The 18,546-nt window shown below is 59.3% G+C and overlaps 2 protein-coding genes across 3 annotated transcripts in view; both read left to right on the top strand.

The window, feature by feature from the left end:
• Positions 1-18,546, top strand: part of LOC103305706 (C-type lectin-like) — a 118,205-nt gene that overhangs the window by 1,101 nt on the left and 98,558 nt on the right. The window lies entirely within an intron of this gene.
• LOC101947198 (C-type lection lectoxin-Enh3-like) lies at positions 173-18,521 on the top strand. Its single transcript, XM_065594566.1, has 6 exons — positions 173-301; positions 7,881-7,960; positions 9,111-9,205; positions 13,027-13,167; positions 16,040-16,154; positions 18,177-18,521. The coding sequence occupies exons 2-6, from the start codon at positions 7,894-7,896 to the stop codon at positions 18,242-18,244; spliced, it is 486 nt and encodes a 161-aa protein (XP_065450638.1). The 5' UTR covers positions 173-301; positions 7,881-7,893; the 3' UTR covers positions 18,245-18,521.

Below are 18,546 nucleotides of genomic sequence, written 5' to 3'. Positions count from 1 at the left end.
AGCGGCTCCCAGGAAGCATCCAGCAGGCAGGTCCCTCTCAATCCCTCTGGCTCCTTCCTACGGTTGGGTCGGGTCGAGGGGAGGGGGGCAGGGGCGGGGGGGTCTCTGTGCCCGAGTCTACTGGCCCCACCCCGCTGCAGCGCGCAGGGGAGCGAGACCTCCTCGCTGCCTCTCTGTGTGCCGGGGCAGGGGCAGGCTGCGCTCTGCAGGCTCCCGCCGGCCGTGCCGGGGGCCCCGTGGGCTGACACCGCCGCGCCGGGAGCTCTCAGCTGTGCACTGCCCCAGGGCACAGGGAGGAAAGGTGAGTGGCGCCGACGGCGCCGGCTTGCCGCGGTTCCCCCAGCGCAGCTGCCCTGTCAGCGCTTTTGGGTCTTTAAATAGCCGTCCGGGGGGAATCCCGGACATTTTTAGCTTTTTACAAATTCCCCCCAGCCGGCTATTTAAAGACCCAAAAGCCGGACATGTCCGGGGAAACCCAGACATATGGTAACCCTATGAAATAAGATTTTCAGTATAATCATCATATCTGACATGTGTATGGATGGAGGCCTGAGGCTGCGCACTTTAAGGGGACTGCGTTGTTTGGACTCTGAGTGACCAGTGCGGTCCTATAGAAGCTGTTTTGGTAAATCTAAGTATTGGAAGATCCACCAGCGTTTGGGGTTTGTCTGCCCCGTTCTGTTTGCAGTTCACCCTGATTGAGTGACCTCAGCTGGCTCCCATGGGCAGCACCGTCACACCTGCATACCGGGGTAATGGGCTCTCTTGAAATGCAGCAGAGACAGACAGGAGGGAGCGTGGGCAGCCCAGAACAGGGCCAATACCTCGGCCACAGGCAGCGCCCTCAAGTTATAGTCCAATTGCCATGGGCCTGATTGTCCCGGCACCATACGTCACTGTCACGGAGTATTGGGGAACTCAGGGCCCTGCACCCCCGGCTTCCTGCGATTCACCATGACTCTCAGCCAGCCAGTAAAGCAGAAGGTTTATTTGGATGACAGGAATACAGTCCAAGACAGGTCTTGCAGGCACAGACAACAGGGCCCCCCTCAGTTAGGTCCAGCTTGGGGTCCCAGGGCATCCCAGCCCCCCCCCCCCTTTGGGGGGTCAGAGCCATCTCTGCCTCCCAGCCATCTCTCCAGCCCGCTTCCCACACTCTGCCTTCAGCGACCCCTCCCACAGCCTTTGTTCAGTTTCCCGGGCTAAGGAGTCACCTGGCCTCCAACCCCTTCCAGGGTTCTCATGTTACATGCTCAGCTATTCGCCTTCGGGCAGTCTACCATTCCCCAATGCAGACTATCCTAGCCACACTCCCCTGTCAGCATTCACACACCACAGTAAGAACAGGCCCAGTTCGTCACATCTCTCCCCCCTTCGAGACCGAACTGAGCGGGGTCACTTCAGGCAGTGACCTGGGGAAGTTCGAACCTACCCCCGTTCCCATGGATGCCCCCGCATCCCTCCCATTCCTTGGTGAGAATTACACCAGGCCTCTCCAGTTTCACGCCCCCCCTTAGGTTGGGGGTGCTTGATGGCACTCGCAGTTCCCATGTGGGAAGGTTTATGCGGCCTGTGCCCTTTCCCCACCCCAATACCCCTGGGGTTCCAACTGGGCTGGGGTCTTCTCCCAGCGCTCCAGTCTGGAGGTCTGTGCTTTGGGCTCTCTTGGTGTAGAGCCGCCCTTTTAACCTTCGCCACCCTCCGGAAAGGATCCTTTATGCTGGGCAAGGGTCCTAAAGCTGTTTTCCCCTTGTCCCGGGCCTTCCTCCCCCTCTGACAGGGGTCACAGGATCGGCAGTACTGTCGGACAGTAACAAAGACCCCAGGCCAGTAAAAGCTCCGTAGCAGCCTCTGCTGGGTACGCCAGGTTCCCTGGTGCCCTGAGAGGGGAATGTCATGGGCCCGGCACAGCAGCTGGCGGCGATACTTCTGGGGTACCACCAGCTGCCTCCTGATCCCCCCTGACTCCATTTTCCCTGCGGGAGCCCATTCTCGGTACAGGAACCCCTTCTCCCACAGGAACCTTTTCCGGCCACCTCGTCCCATGGTCTGTACCGCATCAAGGTCGGCCAGGTCCCTTATCTTCCGCAAGGAGGGATCTCTCTGCAACTCGGCCTGGAACTCGGCAGCTGGGACAGGGATGGCCACCTGCTCTTTCTCGCCCGCTGGGTCTGAAGCTGCAGCCTCCCTGAGCCGTGTCCCTGGGCGTTCCCTCCCCACCAGGTTAGGGTCCTGCGCCTCAGGCAAGGCACCCCCCCCAAGGCCAGGACGCAGTGCCCCTCGCTGGCTCTGACTGCGGGTCACAACCAGTGCCCTTTGGGGGTTGCTTGGCCAGTTCTCCAGGTCCCCCCCCATCAATACCTCAGTGAGCAAATACGGGTGTACCCCCACATCCTTGGGGCCCTCCTTGGCCCCCCACTTCAGGTGTACCCTTGCCACGGGCACTTTGACTGGTGTCTCGCCCCCCCCCCGTCAGGGTCAGGTAGGTGTTGGGCACCACCTGATCTGGGGCCACCACCTCGGGCCGGGCCAGCGTCACCTCTGCGCCCGTATCCCAGTATCCATTGACCTTCCTCCCATCCACCTCCAGGGGAACAAGGTACTCTCTCCGGAGGGACAGCCCCGCGCCTACCGTATAAACCAAAAACCCTTAGTCTGGAGCATCCAGCCCCCTAGAGGAGCTGGCCTGGAGCTCTCCTCCCTCCTTAGCAGGTGGTACTCTGCCAGCCCCCCTTCCCTGGGAATGCTGCCTCTCGCCGGGCTGGGTCTCTACCCAGTCAACCCTCTGTGGGTTCGGTCTGCTCAGTCTGTCCCTGAGCCTGGGGCACTGGGCCCGTATGTGGCCTTTTTGGCCACAGTGGTAGCAGCCCATGTCCCCTGGTTCCCCTTGAGTGGGTCGCATGGTCCTGACGCCGGATGTTCCCCTTTGATGGGGTTTTTCTGTATTTTCCCACGGGGAGGTCCCATGGTGACTCTCTCTCTGCGTTGTGGTGGGACTGTTCCTTTGGGACTCCTCCCTGTTATCTCCTGACCGGCTCTTTACAAACTCATCGGCCAGCCGGCCTGCATGTCGCGGGTTTTCTGGCTTTCTGTCCACCAACCACAGCCTCAGGTCGGATGGGCACCGCTCATACAGTTGCTCCAGTACCAGCAGTTTGACCAGGTCCTCCTTCGTCTGGGCCCCATCAGCCCACTTGCTGGCGTATCTTTCCATGCGGACGGCTAGTTGCAGATATGAGATCTCAGGCGTTTTATCCTGACTCCGGAACCTTTCCCGGTACATCTCAGGAGTCAGCCCAAACTCACATAGCAGGGCCTTTTTGAATAGTTCGTAGTCCCCTTTTCTGCCTCTTCCAGTTGGCGGTACAATGCCACGGCTTTGGGGTCCAGTAAGGGGGTAAGGACCCGGAGTCTGTCCGCGGGATCAACCCGGTGCAGCTCGCAGGCCGTCTCAAAGGCCTCCAGGAAGTCATCCATGTCCTCCCCCTCCTTGCGTGGGGCCAGGATGCACTTATCAAAGCTACGTGCAGTCCTGGGTCCCCCCTCACTCACCGCAGCCGGGGGTTCGCTGCCCTTCAATCTCGCCAGTTCCAGTTCATGCTGACGCTGTCTCTCATTCTCCTCCCGTTCATGCTGACGCTGTCTCTCTTCATGCTGTCTCCGTTTCTCTTTCTCCTCCCATTCATGCTGTCTCTGTTGTTCCCGATCCTCCAGCTCTCTCAGTTTTAGCTCTTTCTCCCATTCCAGCCAATTCCGCTCCACGGATGCCAAACGTCACCGGGAGGATCCTCTGCTGGCCGGCGAGCTTTGCCGGGAGGATCCCCTGCTGGCCGGGGGGGTCACGGCGCCCTCGGATTTGCTGGGCTGCTCCCCACCCTTCCCCTAGGCATAGGAAGGAGGGGTCTCGGGAAGCCCTCAGCAGCCGGCTGACCACTCCCAGCTGGGACAGACACTGGTGCCTGCACTGCATTTGCCAGGCTGCTTCCCTGAGACACAGGGATCAGTTCATTCGCGCGATCTTCCGCCTCCAGCCGGGCAATGAGCTGTGCTTTGGTGAGCCTCCCAATGCGCAGCCCCCTCTGCTTGCACAGCTCCACCAGGTCGCTCTTAAGCCGCTTGGCATACATCTTCCTGCTGGCCACTCACCGGCCTGTGTGCTCACAGCTCCCCACAGTTCCCAGGGGGCCCCCTAGTGTGCCAGCCCTTCTCGAGGTCACCACCTCTCTGACAGGGTAGAGCTGCAGACTCCTCCGCCCCTGGGACCACTCGCTGCGATCCCCCCGGGGGACCCTGTTACTGCAAAAGTCCTTCTCGGTGGTCACACACTACCAGGGGTAATAACCGTCTCTCTCTCACTCTTCAGCACGCCTGGTCCCCGTCAATCCCCCTTCGTTTTACTGCTCCCCAGTCACTTACTGCAGGAAGCGCCGTCCACGGGGTGCAGTAGATCCCGCCGCTGCCACCAGTTGTCACGGAGTATTGGGGAACTCAGGGCCCTGCACCCTCGGCTTCCTGCGATTCACCATGACTCTCAGCCAGCCAGTAAAGCAGAAGGTTTATTTGGATGACAGGAATACAGTCCAAGACAGGTCTTGCAGGCACAGACAACAGGGCCCCCCTCAGTTAGGTCCAGCTTGGGGTCCCAGGGCATCCCAGCCCCCCCCCCCCTTTGGGGGGGTCAGAGCCATCTCTGCCTCCCAGCCATCTCTCCAGCCTGATTCCCACTCTGCCTTCAGCGACCCCTCCCACAGCCTTTGTTCAGTTTCCGGGCCAAGGTGTCACCTGGCCTCCAACCCCTTCCTGGGTTCTCATGTTACACGCTCAGGTATTCGCCTTCGGGCAGACTCCCATCCCCCAATGCAGACTATCCTAGCCACACTCCCCTGTCAGCATTCACACACCACAGTAAGAACAGGCCCAGTTCGTCACAGTCACCATTGACACCAGAGCCCGGTACGTGTAAATCGCCGCCCAGGGAGGATGGTGCATTTCCCAGTCTCGTTGCACAGGTGTAAATGACAACACCCAGGTCAGGGCGCTGACGAGCCAAGCACAGGGCGCGTGATGGGCCGAGTGCTCCCCGGGCTTGAGGGCCGGGAATGGGGAAAGTTGCCATTTTACCCTGCACTGATGGGGGCCAGGCCCCAGCTGGTGTGACTCCATTGACTCCCGTGGGGCTCTGGCCAGTTCACACCCGCTGGGGTTCTAGCCCCGGTGACTCCAGCGGAGCTCTGAGCAACGCCCCACGCTGGGGGTCTGACCCCAAGGACTCCAATAGCCCCACACCAGACTGTACCCGCTGGGGGTCTGACCCCAAGGACTCCAATAGCCCCACACTAGACTGTACCCGCTGGGGGTCTGACCCCAAGGACTCCAATAGCCCCACACCAGACTGTACCCGCTGGGGGTCTGACCCCAAGGACTCCAATAGCCCCACACCAGACTGTACTCGCTGGGGGTCTGACCCCAATGACTCCAATAGCCCCACACCAGACTGTACCCGCTGGGGGTCCCACCCCAATGACTCCAATAGCCCCACACCAGACTGTACCCGCTGGGGGTCTGACCCCAAGGACTCCAATAGCCCCACACCAGACTGTACCCGCTGGGGGTCTGACCCCAAGGACTCCAATAGCCCCACACCAGACTGTACCCGCTGGGGGTCTGACCCCAACGACTCCAATAGCTCCACACCAGACTGTACCCGCTGGGGGTCTGACCCCAAGGACTCCAATAGCCCCACACCAGACTGTACCCGCTGGGGGTCTGACCCCAAGGACTCCAATAGCCCCACACCAGACTGTACCCGCTGGGGATCCCCCCACTGACTTCAGGGGGACTCCAGCTGATCTACACTCCCTGGGGATCTGCCCGGAACTTTCCATGGGACAAGATGGACGTGAGCAGTTGGGCTGGTCAGGGCCAGGGCACGAGGGCTCCCTACAGCCACACTCATCTCAGCGCTGACAGACGGGGTGGTGAGGGGAAAGGGAAGGGTGGGGAGGGGAAAGGGAAGGAAATAGCTTTCATTGTATCTGTTATCTCAGCCCTGACAAACGCTTCCTCCTGCTCACAGCCCGGCTGGTGGCCGGGTCCTGGCTCCTCTTATCTCTGTTTGCCTGGGCGTTAAATGATTGTAGCTGCCATCAGCACAGATCTGCATGTTCAGTGTTGACACCTGGTCCCCTCCCCGCACTGGTCTATAAATGCCCCGTGTCCGGCCAGTGTCCCATGCAGGCTGCACTTGGACTGGCCTAGCACCGGAGCAGCTACCCAGCGAGACAATCAGGTGAGACCCTGGCTTCCTCCAGCTTCTTCCTCCTCCTGCGCTGGGGGGCTGGCGGCAGCTGATCTGTTACGGGGGTGGGTGGCCAAGCTTGTCCTGTGTGTGTCCCCCGACCCTGGGGCCGTCTCTGTCTCACCCCTTCCTCCCACCCGCACAGCCCTGCACGCGGCACCCTAACGCCCTGTGAAGCTGTGCCCAGCGCTCTGCCCCTCCAGGAGCTGGGCCCAGCCTCCAGTCTGTGTCCAGTCCCTGCTGGATCATCACTGTGCAGGGTGGCTCCCCACTGGACCCCATTTCTTAATAATGGTGCAACAGGGGCCCAGCTGTGATGGAGCAGGGAAGTTACATTGGGGATTGGGGGCTGCCCTTGCAGGGAGATACCTGAGCTGTAACCTGAGCCAGGAGGGGGGTTGGAGAAATGACACCTTCTGCCCAGGAGACTGAACAAAGGAGAGGAGGAAGGGGGCGGGGGGAGAATGCTGCTGGAGGGTTTTGGTTTTCGTTTCCTTTTTGGGCTGGGTGGTACAACGCAGGGAACCCCAAGCTGGGGTCTAAGCTCCCTGAACGCCCCAGAAGGACTTGATTAAGGGGTCCGGGTTGTACCTACAAGCTGTGCTGTAGACTGCGTTCCTATTGTCCAATAAACCTTCCATTTTACTGGCTGGCTGAGAGTCACGGTGAATCTCAGGAAGAGGGGTGCAGGGCGCTGACTCCCTCACACTCCGTGACACCAGCCCCCACCATGGGATGCAGTAACTATAACCACTCCCCTCCCGCCCGTCCCAACCACATGGTGTTGGCTTTCCAGACACATGATCTCTGGACATGGAAATATGAGAGTGATTGAAACACCTGTTAGTGGGGAAAGGCCCCGGGGTGGGTCAGTGGGTGTTTCATGTACCAGGTGCTGGGTGATAACACAAGAGGACTCCAAGTTTCTAACACTAAACTGGTCTCTAGTCAGAGAACGATTGCAGAGGTGCTGCACCTGCAGCTGGCATTCCAGCCACGTGCACACAGACTGGCCTCCATCCTGGTGGCACTGGTGCCTCTTCCAAACTCTCCCCCCTGCCACCTGTGCCCTCCCTCCACGTTCCATGTAGGTGGCTACCATGGGGACCTGCCAACTCCAGCATGGGGGAGAGAGGGACAGCGGGAGATGGCAAATGCCCCTTCTGAGAACAGCTTTGCTCTGCAAATGGGACCCTGTTGCCTGGGACCCAGGTCCCGTCTGAGTGACCATGGCCTCCCTGCTTCCCCCTGGCTCCTCCCCACCTGCAGATCTGGTTTGGGGAGTCCCGGGTGCTGCTGCTTGCAGAGCCTGGCCACTGAGAAGCTGGGACCTGGCTCAGTGAGGGGTGGAAGAGGAAGGGCTCTTTGGATCCAGCGAGATGGGCTCCGAGCTCGGTTCCCCAGGGCAGGGGCAGGGGGACAGGATCCCTCTCGGGGCCCTTCCAGCCCAGCCAGGCCCTTTAGCAACAGCCCCAGCAACGAAGCACCTCCCCCTGTGAAATGCCCCATGAGAGAAGGGAGCTGCTCTGGGGGGTGTCTCAGGCTCTCATGGCCCCATCTCCCCTGTGTGTTTTCTCCCCAGGGGAAGCAAGAAGATGGGGCCAGTCGCCTACTTCAGCCTCTGCCTCCTCGGCTGCCTGATCTTTAACCCCTCGCTGGAAGGTGAGTCCCTGCCAGGCCCCTCGGAGCTGTAGCCCCCGGGTGCTGGTGACCATGGTGGGAACTGGGAAGTGAATTCATTTCCCTCGTCACTCTCAGAGCCACTGCCCGTCTCCTGCTGCTGGGGGTCACTGCCCTGGGGAGAGCCCAGGCCTTGCGGCCCCTCCCCAGGGAGCAGGTGAGAGAAGGTGGGTGAAAGTCCCCCCCAAGGTCTGCTCTTATCCTGAGGATAGGGTGGGACCAGTGGCGTAGCCAGGTGGAGGGTCAAAAAAAAAAGGCGCCACCCGCTGCAGCGCTCCGGGTCTTCGGCGGCAGGCCCAGAGTGGCCCAGGGGATTAGTGTAAGATGGGGTGCAGCCAGCTCTGCTTCCCTCGCCCCAGCCCCAGCCGTGTCGCTCAGGGGATGGGGCTTGGGGGAAAGTGGCGAAAGCGGAGCAGCCCGGCCCCAGCCCGCTCCACTCCGCCACGGCACTCTGCTTCCCGCCGCCGGTGAGTGCAGGGGAGGGGGAACCTTTTCCCAGCCCCCCCAAGCAACACGGCTGGGGTAGGAGCAGTGTTCCCTTCTCCTCCACCCCAGACCCCTCAGATCCCTGCTATTCCCTCCTTTTATGTCCCATCCCCCTGGGCACCTCTCTCCCTTCCCTCCTCCTACAACCCCCCAGATCCTTCCATCCAGAACTGGGCCCCTGCTCCCGATTTCCTCTCTATTCCCAGTCTGTGCCAACCCCATTGCTCCCCCAGCTTCACCCCTTGGTCCTGGGAGTTCCCCTCCTGCCCCACTGCCGGCTTCCCTGCTCCAACTGTCCTGCATGGCCCAGGGGGAGACAGGGAGGAGATCAGGGTGGCAGGAATTCCCTCTGCCCGAGGGCTGCAGCTGAATGAGGGCCACTGTGGCTGGCAGCTCCAGTGCTGCCCTGCTGGGATCCCTGCTCAGGGCTGGGTTTCAGGGGCCCTGTTCTGCCGATGTGGGGTCTGGGCAAACCCAGCTTCTTCCTGCATTGCCAGGGCCTGGAGGGTCCTGCCAGCCAGACACAGCCCCAAACGGGATCCCAACGTTAATTGTCCTAATTTAAAGCAATGGCTCTGCCTGTGAAAGAGCCTCTAACCACGGTGTCCTATCCCCACCATTGCCCCCCGGCCCCCTCTCTCTGCAGGGGTACAGGGTGTAGCATGTCCCAGGTCCTGGCTACCCTTCCACGACAGCTGCTATCGATACGTCCCCCAAGAGAAAAACTGGCTGGAGGCTGAGGTGAGAGGCTGGGGACAGCGGGGCTCCGGGGCGCTGGGTTGGAGCTGGAGGCTGGGGGGATGGGGCGGTTTAGGGTGAATATCAGAGGAAGTGAGCTGGGCTAGGCTGGGAATCCGCTACGGTGGGAGGGGCGGGGGTAGGGTTGCCAACTTTCTAAGTGCAAACCCCTGCCCCGCCCCTTCTCCGAGGCCCCACCCCCACTTGCTCCATCCCCCCATCCTCTGTCACTCTCCCCCACCATCATTCACTTTCACTTGTCTGGGGCAAAGGGTTCAGGTGCGGGAGTGGGTGAGGGCTCCGGCCTGGGGTGCGGGCTCTGGGGTGGGCCCAGGGATGAAGGATTTGGGGTGTGGGAGATGGCTCTGGGCTGGAGCAGGAAGTTGTGGTGCAGGGGGGGTATAGGCTCTGAGCTGGGGGTGTAGGAGGGGGCTCCAGGTTAGGGCCGAAGGGTTTGGAGTGAGGGAGGGGATGCGGGCTCATTCTGGGGGTGTGGGCTCTGGGGTGGGACCAGGGATGAGGGGATACGGGTGCAGGAGAGATCTCTGGGCTGGGGCAGGGGGTTAAGGTGCGGGTGGTGGGTCATGGCTCTGAATGTAGGGTGGTTCTTGGGTGGGGCCAGATATGAGAGGTTTGGGGTACAGGAGGTGCTCAGAGCTGGGCACGGGGTTGGGGTGTGAACAGGGTGTGGGTTTGGAGGAGGGAGATTGGGTACAGGAGGAGACTTCGGGCTGGGGCAGGGGATTGGGGTGTGGGAGGGGGATTGGGGTATGGGGTCCCAAAAGCACTTACTGCAGTTCCTAGGAAATGGCTGCTCTAGAGCTCCCATTGGTTGTGGTTCGCAGCCAATGGGAGCTGCGGAACCGGCACTCGGGCAGGGGCAGCGCATGGAGCCTCCCTGTCTCATATGTGCCTAGGGGCTGCAGGGACCTGGCAACCACTTCCGGGAGCTGTGCAGAGTCAGGGAAAGGAAGAATTCTAGTAGATTGGTGAGGCATGATTTCCCTTTACAAAAACCATGTTGACTCTTCCCCAACAAATTATGTTCATCGGTATGTGTATGGCAATTTTTTTCTTTACTACAGTTTCAACCAGTTTTTCTGGTACTGAAGTTATGCTTACTGGCCTTGAATTTCAAGGATCGCCGCCGAAGCTTTTAAAAAAAATTGGCATCACATTAGGTATCCTCCAATCATATGGTATCACAGTTAGTAGTTCTTCAGATTTACATTTGAGTTCCTTCAGAACTCTTGGGTTAATACCATCTGGTCCTGGTGACTTATTGTTTAATTTATCAATTTGTTCCAAAACCTCATCTAATGATACCTTAATTTGGGACAGTTCCTCAGATTTGTCACTGTCATAAATATAAAGGGAAGGGTATCAACCTTTACGTATACAGTAACATAAAATCCCTCCTGGTCAGAGGTATAGAATCAATTTACCTGTAAGGGGTTAATCAGTTCAATTAACCTAATTGACACCTGACCAGAAGGACCAATGGGGAAAGAAGATACTTTCAAATCGGGGGTGGGGGGTGATGGGGGGAGGTTTTGTTTGTGCTCTCTTTGTTTTGTTCCCTCTCTGGATGGAGAGAGAGACGAAGCATACCTGAAAACAAACCTGAAATTATACATATAAAATTACAGAAATTGATAGTAAAGGCAAGGAAATGTGTTAGACTATCTTTTGTTTTAACTTGTGAATTTTCCCTATGATAAGAGGGAGTTTTATTCCTGTTTTTGTAACTTTGAAGCTGAGCCTAGAGGGGAATCCTCTGTGTTTAATCTTTTTATTACCCTGTAAAGTTACCTTACATACTGATTTTGCAGGTGTGATTCTTTTACTTTAAGAACCTGTTTGATTTTCAGTGTCCTAGGGACAAAGGGTCTGGTCGGTACTCACATTATTCTCAAGCCTCCCCAGGAAAGGGGGTGAAAGGGCTTGGGGGAATATTTTGGGGAAGAAGTGACTCCAAGTGACTCTTTTCCTGAATTTTTGTCTAAATCATTTGGTGGTGGCAGCAATACCGTCCAAGGACAAGGAAAGAAATTTGTGCCTTGGGGAAGTTTTTAACCTAAGCTGGTGGAATATAAACTTAGGGGGTCTTCCATGCGGGTCCCCACATCCGTACCACAGAGTTCAGAGTGTGGAGGGAACCTGGACAGTCACCTAAAAAGAACGTTTCAGGTTTGGGAATCTCCCTCACATCCTCAGCTGTGAAGACCGATGCAAAGAATTCCTTTAGCTTCTCCGCAATGGCCTTATCATCCTTGTGTGCTGCTTTAGCATATTGATTGTCCAGTGGCCCCACTGGTTGTTTAGCAGGCTTCCTGCTTCTGATGTACTTAACAAGTTGGATTTAACTTCCACTTTTTAAATGATGCCTTTCTGCCTCTTGCTGCTTCTTTTACTTTCTTGTTTAGCCACAGTGGCACTTTTTAGGTTCTCTTACTATGTTTTTTAATTTGGGGGATCCGTTTAAGTTGAGTCTCTATTATGGTGTCTTTAAAAAGTTTCCATGCAGCTTGCAGGGATTTCACTTTTTGTGCTTTACCTTTTAATTTCTGTTTCACAAACTTCCTCATTTCTGAAATGAAATGCTACCTTGGTGGGCTGCTGTGGTGTTTTCCCCACCACAGGGATGTTACATTTTAGTATGTTTGTAACCCTTCTGCCAGATGAAGCCAGCAGCAACACGGGCCAGCTCAGTATCTAGGGGATCCGTTTCAACAGTACAACACAGAACCGGATCGAGCCCCCAAACAGTGGCCTGGGATAATTACACACCACCCCTCGGGCACCTCTAAGAGGCAATACTTCCTCTCTCACAAGCACTGAGTCTGAGTGTAGCAAAAACTTTTAATAAAAGGAGGGGAAAAACTCAGCATTAATTTTGGAAAACACCACAACTAGGGTTCATAAACACAAACAACCCACCCCCAAGTAAGTTGGGCGGTGTCCTTTTCCCCTCGGTACTTAAGTCCAGCAACCCAAATGTTCCATTAACGTGCCCGTCTCTTCTCTGTACCCCACTCACAGTTGCTGTCCTTGGCTAGTGCAGCCCCAGAGTTCAGAGGTTTATCCGCAGAGTTCACCTCCCGCCCTGTGTGGAGGGGGGGAAGGAGGCACCTTACACGCTGCACTGCTCGGGCACTCGCTCGTCACCCCCACGGTCGATTGCTGCGTTTCTCTGTGGGGCTCTGCTCTGGCCCTCGCCACGAACCTCTCTGCCAGTCGCCCTGCTGCCCGCTTGCCACGCGTGTTTCATTGCGGTGTAGGCTTCTGCGCTTGGGCTGGAGCCCGGGCTCTAGGACTCTGTGAGATCTGCCAGGAAATCCCCTCGGCCAGGGCTGCTCTGAGGTCATGTGGTGCTAATTGCTCATGTGCACAAGCCGAGCGCCTGGCAGAGTCCGAGTGCCTGGGGTCAGAACAGTGCCCTTCATCAGCCACACCTGTGCTCTGCTCCCAGCATGACAGCGGGTGAGTCTGGCAGAGCCATGGCCCAGGGCAGGCCAGTGCTCAGAGCAGAGCCCAGGAGCTGGCGCGGGAGGGATTCGGTGACACCAGCAGGGCACAGGGTGGCTGTGGCTGTGCCGAGCGGGGTGGGGGCCGGGAAGGTGAAGGGGGATGGAGGGAGGGAGGCGTCTCTACCTGCTCCTCCCATTGGTCCTGGGGAGGGGAGAGGTGCTAACACGGGGTCCTGTCCCCTCACAGCCCTTGCTGCCCGAGGGAGGCAGGGCCCAGAACAGTGCTGGACTCGCGCCTGCTGCTCCCTGCAGTGCCGGGAAGGGGGTAACTGGCTTTGTTTTTTCCTGTCCCAGGCGGACTGCCAGCAGCATTGGCCTGGGGCCCATCTCGCCTCCATTCACAGTGCCGAAGAAAAGAATATGCTGGCCCATTACATCAAGGGGGACCCCACAAAGAAGAATCATGTCTGGATCGGACTCTCAGACCTTGACCATGTGAGTGCCCAGTGCCCGCTCTGCCTCTGGCAGCCCCTCCCCAGGCCCCTGGGCTCTGTGTCTCTGCTCAGTGAGGTTGTTGTTTGGGGCAGGGGTGCCACCAGAGCAGGATTTCCATGGGAACGGGGTGAAAAGGGGCTGTAACCGCCTGGGTTTCCCATCACAGGGTCGATCCCCAGCGCCCGGTGCAGAGTGTGAACTGTTGGTATTAATATTCACATTCGTGACACTAGCGCCCAGGGACCGAGCACACCGGGGGCGCGGGGACTCTCCAGTCCAGTCTCTAGCCCTCAGCTCCCTCCCCCAGAACCCCACCCTGTCTCTTCCTGCCCCTGCTCCACCTCTTCCCGCCCCATTCTTCCCCCTCCCCCAAGGGCGCCCCTTAGATGCCCGGAGCCTCCCCATACTGGGGGGGGGGCACGATCTAAAGGGGAGGTTACACACATGTGCCCCCCGACCAACCCTCCCCCGCACCCAGCCCAGGGTGACCACCCTCTCCCCACCCCACGTTCCTTGTGGAGGGGTCTGTTCTCCCACGGCGCCTGCCCCCTCCGCCACGGCACCTGCTGCTGCCCTCCCTGAGGGAAGGAGCCTGGGCGGGGAGCAGGAGGGAGCCACTTCTGACTCCGGCCCCTCCCGGGTGCTGCTCTGCAACCTGGCGGGTGCCTGACAGAGCCTGGCCGGGGAGGCGGCTTCTGCTCCCTGTAGGGTGACCAGACGTCCCTATTTTATCGGCACTGTCCCGATATTTCCTTGTTTGTCCCGCGTCCCGACCGACGTTAGGTTGGGAAACTGGACAGACAAGCAAATACTCCTGAGCCTGGAAGTGCTCGCGCCATCCCCGCCGCCTTGACTCCACCCCCCCCTCCGCCCTGACTCCACCCCTCCTTCCCCCATTGGCTCCCTCCCCGAATCCCCGCCTCTTCCCCAGGCTCGCCCTTCCTCCTCCCTCCTCAAGCGCTGGAGGGAGGCCCGGGAGACGCAGGGGAAGCGCGGGGCCGGGGTGAGTAACAGTCCGGGCTGGCCCCGAGCAGGCCCCCGATCGTAGGCAGGACTCAGTTGGGTGGTAGGGAGAGGAGGGGGGCAGCCCGCGGGACCAGGCGGCGGCTGTTCTCCGCCCCTGGGCAGCGGGACTCGGGAGCAGCCGCGGCTGCAGCTCCCACTGCCGCGGGGGGAGGAAGCGGCCGATGGCGCTCGGCGGCTGCGGCTCTGGCGCCCCCGAACCCCACAAGTCTGGGCCTGCAGCGGGGACCCAGCAGCGCGTACGCTGCGCCCAGCCCCTGGCCAGTCGCGTCTGGGCTACTCAGCTGGTGCTATCCCGCGGAGGCCCCGGTGCGGAGGCATCGGCAGCCCAGCCCCGTTCGTTCCCGTGCAGGACCCGAGCGGGACGGGAGTGACGGCGATGACTCCTGCACGAGGCTCCCTCCAGCCTACAGGCTGTCGTCACTTGCTAAACATGCCCGACTGCTCTTGGCCTCCTCATGTCTCACCGTGATAAAATGCCAGAGACAGAGACCTCCTGGGCCACGTCGCAGCCTTTCACCCCTCGGGGGGTCAACTCAGCCTGGGCAGCGTCAGCCTCTGCCCCTCCGCAGCTCCCCCTGCACCCGCCCACTGAGGAGCTGCCCACCGAGGGACACAGCCCCATACAAAAGCCTGGGGAATTAATAACCCAGAACTCCCTTCAGGGACAGGGAAGGGGGGATCAGGACCCACCCGAATCCCTGAACGCACGGACAGAACAAGGGGATTGTCGCCAACATTCCCGGCTCCTTCCCATCGGCTGAGGTGCTGGCAGCCCACTCCAGGCGCATACGGCGTCTGCTTCCCTCCCCAGCAAACAGCCCAAGGGAACACACGATAGAGGCGGGGCCGTGGGTGGTCAGGCTAATGGTCGGAGCAGGAGCAGGAAGCGGATCCAACACAAGGGTCAGAGCCGAAGTCAGGAATTAATAGCCAAGCCGAGGGTCAGAGCCAGGAGGGGACCCAGGCGGCACATCAAGGGTCAGCGCCGGAGCCCAGGGGCAGGGTAAGGAAGCCGGGACCAGGAGCGAGCCGAGGCGGCCAGGACTGAGCAGGAGCAAGGCTGGGAAACCAGCAGGAGCAGGAAGAGGAGCAGGGCTGGAGCAGGACAGGAGCCCGGCGAGGAGCAGCAGCACAGGGAGGATCGCGGCCGTGGCATGACCACACTGAGCAGCCAGAGAGCTGCTGGGCTAAGAGCCGGCCAGCTGCCCTTCCTGCCCAGGCAGGGGGTGCAGTCAGTCGGGTGGCCTGCAGCCGGCTGGCTGCACTGGTTGGGTTGCCAGGTGACTAATTCTGCTGCAGCCCCTGATCCCCGACAGTGCGAACCCAGCTTCATCCAGCGCCCCCGTCCCCCAGACCTACCGCCGTGATCTCTGCAGCGGGGAGCAGAGTAACTCCCCTGTGGATGGGCTTGGGGAGCGTCGTCGCGTGGATCTGTGCACACGAGAGAGAATGGGGGCAGCAGCGTGGGGCTGCGGGACAGCGCGTGGGATGACGCTGCAGGTGCTGCCTGTCGGGCTGGGCTGGAGATGGACGTGGAACCTGAGGGCAGGTCGGGGTGCGCTCCCCTCGGCGATGTGGGGGTGGCAGGGACAGGGGGTGACGGAGACTCTCCCTTCACTTGCTGTTTTCATGCTTCCCAGGGCTTGGGCAGGTCCTGGTGTAACTTCAGCTGCCAGTAAATGTAGCCCTTGTTGTCAGCGCTGACATTTCATAGCAATGATCAGTGTCTCCAGTGTCACTGGGCAGCCTCTGCCCGTGCCCTGCCCATGGCCCCTCGGCTCCGGGGCATGTCTCTAGCTGTGTAACCTTGGGTTTACCGGGGCTCTGCTCTCCTTTGTCTCTGCAGGATCAAACCTGGAGATGGTCAGATGAATCCCCGTTCAGCTTCAGAGCTTGGGAGAAATGGCAACCTAATAATTTGGGAGGAAATGAGCACTGCACAGTGTTATTTGACAATACAGGTAAGCAGGCGGCTCAGACCCCCATGGACCTACCATCCTGGCAGCGCTCTGACCACACAAGTCCTGAGATACTGATCCAGGCTGGCCCCAGTGCGCAATGGAGTGCAAATCCCTGCTCCTCTCTTCCCTGCCCCATGCTGGGAGGGCAGTCAGGAGAGAACCCCTGTCGCACCTGGTAAAACTGCTGCTTACCAGCTCCCCTGGGTCAGGTCATATGTCTGCTCCAGTGACAGGCAGGAGAGACATATGCACACACGCGCAAACAGAGACAGACAGACAGACACCCCTGGCCCCAGACGAGGACTCTGGTGAGCTTTTAAGGGGCGATGGCTCTGAGTCGCTGTTGCCCCCCTGCTGTGCAAACCCTGATCCACACAATGATGTGGGCACCAGAGCTGCATTTGTCCCCCTCACAGGGTTGTGTTACTCACAAGCATTTGCACACATGCCGGCTGCTTGTGAAAGTTCCAAAAAGCCCAGACGGCAACAGGGACTAGCCCAGTGGTTTTCCACCTTTTTGTATTGGTGCCCCCTTTCGCACAGCAAGCCTCTCAGTGGGACCCCCGTTATACATTCACAACGAGAGGGGTCATTTAATTGAATAGTGACTTGGGGCTGCCAGCCCCACAGAGCTGACAGCTCATGACCCCCATGTAACCACCTTGCGACCCCATGAGGGGTCAGTACCCCAAGTTTGAGAACCCCTGGACTAGCCAGTGTTGGTGGATTCGAGGGGTCGCTTTGCAGACAGGCTGTGAACAGGAGAGGGGCAAAATTCACAACTAATCCCCTGCCTGGCCCCGATCACTGAGTGCTGTGTCTGTGTGGGGCCTGCAGTGTCAGTGGGTGTGGGGAGCGAGGGGCAGGGCCGGGGCTCTCAGACCAATTCCATTTATCACTGGGACAGGCCTGGGCCCGCCATGAGCCGGGTGTGATAGACAGTCACACGCTAGGGTAACAAGCAGCCCATTGAGCACTGGGCTCTGTAATAATTGATGAACATTTTACTAAACCATTAATTCTTTGTTACGTTTATGAACTATTCCTAAATTACACCCAAAACATTATGTTAAAGGAACATGAAAGTCCCAAAGTCAAGGAAGTACCAGACTAAGCTGCCCATGTAACCTTAACTCAGCCCCTGGAACGTGTGCGTCATGATACAGTCTTGAGTTACAGGCTCAGTGTCCGTCAGACCCGGTGCCGGCAGAGGGGCACAGCCAGGGCCGCAGTCACTGGACAGGATAGAGTCAAACAGCAGCAGAAACCCGCACCCAAGGGAATGGGGCACTGAGACCGGCCTATACCCCCCCGCGGAGCTCCCTGCTCGGCCTGGGGTGCTGCTGAGGGGCAAAGCCCACCCAGCCCAGACCCAGGACTGTCCTTCCCTAGGCGCTCTCTGGGCTGACTAAGCAGGAATACTACTGCCGGGGCAGCCCCCGGGCACGGGCACAGACACCCCCGGAGCAGAGGGGTAACGGGGTCTGAGGGAGGAACGTGCAGCTCCGTGCACAGCAGGCCGGTAACACTGACTCCTGGGGCAGGGACACATCCCCTCTGCATGGCGGCTGAGCCCTGCCTGGGACAGATGTTCCCATGGGTGTAGCCAGACCCAGGCGGGCAGGGCATGGAGGGGGCCTGGCTGTGGGGCAGCTCACTCAGCAGGGAGGGAGGCAGCAGCCCAGTTCCTGAGCGGGTGCCCCCAGTCCCGGGGCAGGGCTCTCGCTCTCTCCTCTGCCCTCTGGCTGGGGTGGGGGCACGTGGGGTGGGGGAGGTAGGAGCAGTAGCACATGGACCAGGCGTCTCCCCTTTCACACTGAGCCTCGGCCTCTCTTTGCAGGATGGGGCTGCCCCAATCTGGGGTGCTCAGGGCTCCATCCCACCCTCCTCTTCCTCAGGGCTGTGCACAGGAGCTGGGATCTTCTCCGTCGGGCCTGGCACGGGGCAGGATTGGGGTCACTGTACGAGCAGGAACGGCCCAGCCTGCCTCACCCCAGGGATCATTTTTGTTTTTCTTTCTAGATTTTCAGAAATGGCACGATTATCCCTGTGGAGACAGATTCCCTTTCATTTGTAAACGCAAACCCTAGGGGAGGCAGGTCGCCTGGATCTGGGGGGCTCCCAACACATGGCCTGTGAGCGAATCGGGTCCCTCCAGCTCCCCTGGGAGACCAGATCCTGTGTCCCCGGCTGCAAAGTCCCTTCTGCAAAGCATCGCTGTGTTACGGTGTGTCACTCCCGCTCTGCTCTGCCCCCTTCTCTCCCTGTCGTACCCACGCTCTGCTCTTCTCAGCAATCTCAGCACAGTGACGTGATAATAAACTTACCCTCGAGCATTCAGCTCAGTGCATGTGAGAAAATAAATAAGGAAGTATTGTTTATTACTTCTCAT

This window comes from Chrysemys picta, chromosome 1 (assembly GCF_011386835.1).
Source record: "Chrysemys picta bellii isolate R12L10 chromosome 1, ASM1138683v2, whole genome shotgun sequence".
NCBI lineage: Eukaryota > Metazoa > Chordata > Testudines > Emydidae > Chrysemys > Chrysemys picta.
This window is presented reverse-complemented; position numbering and strand designations above follow the sequence as displayed.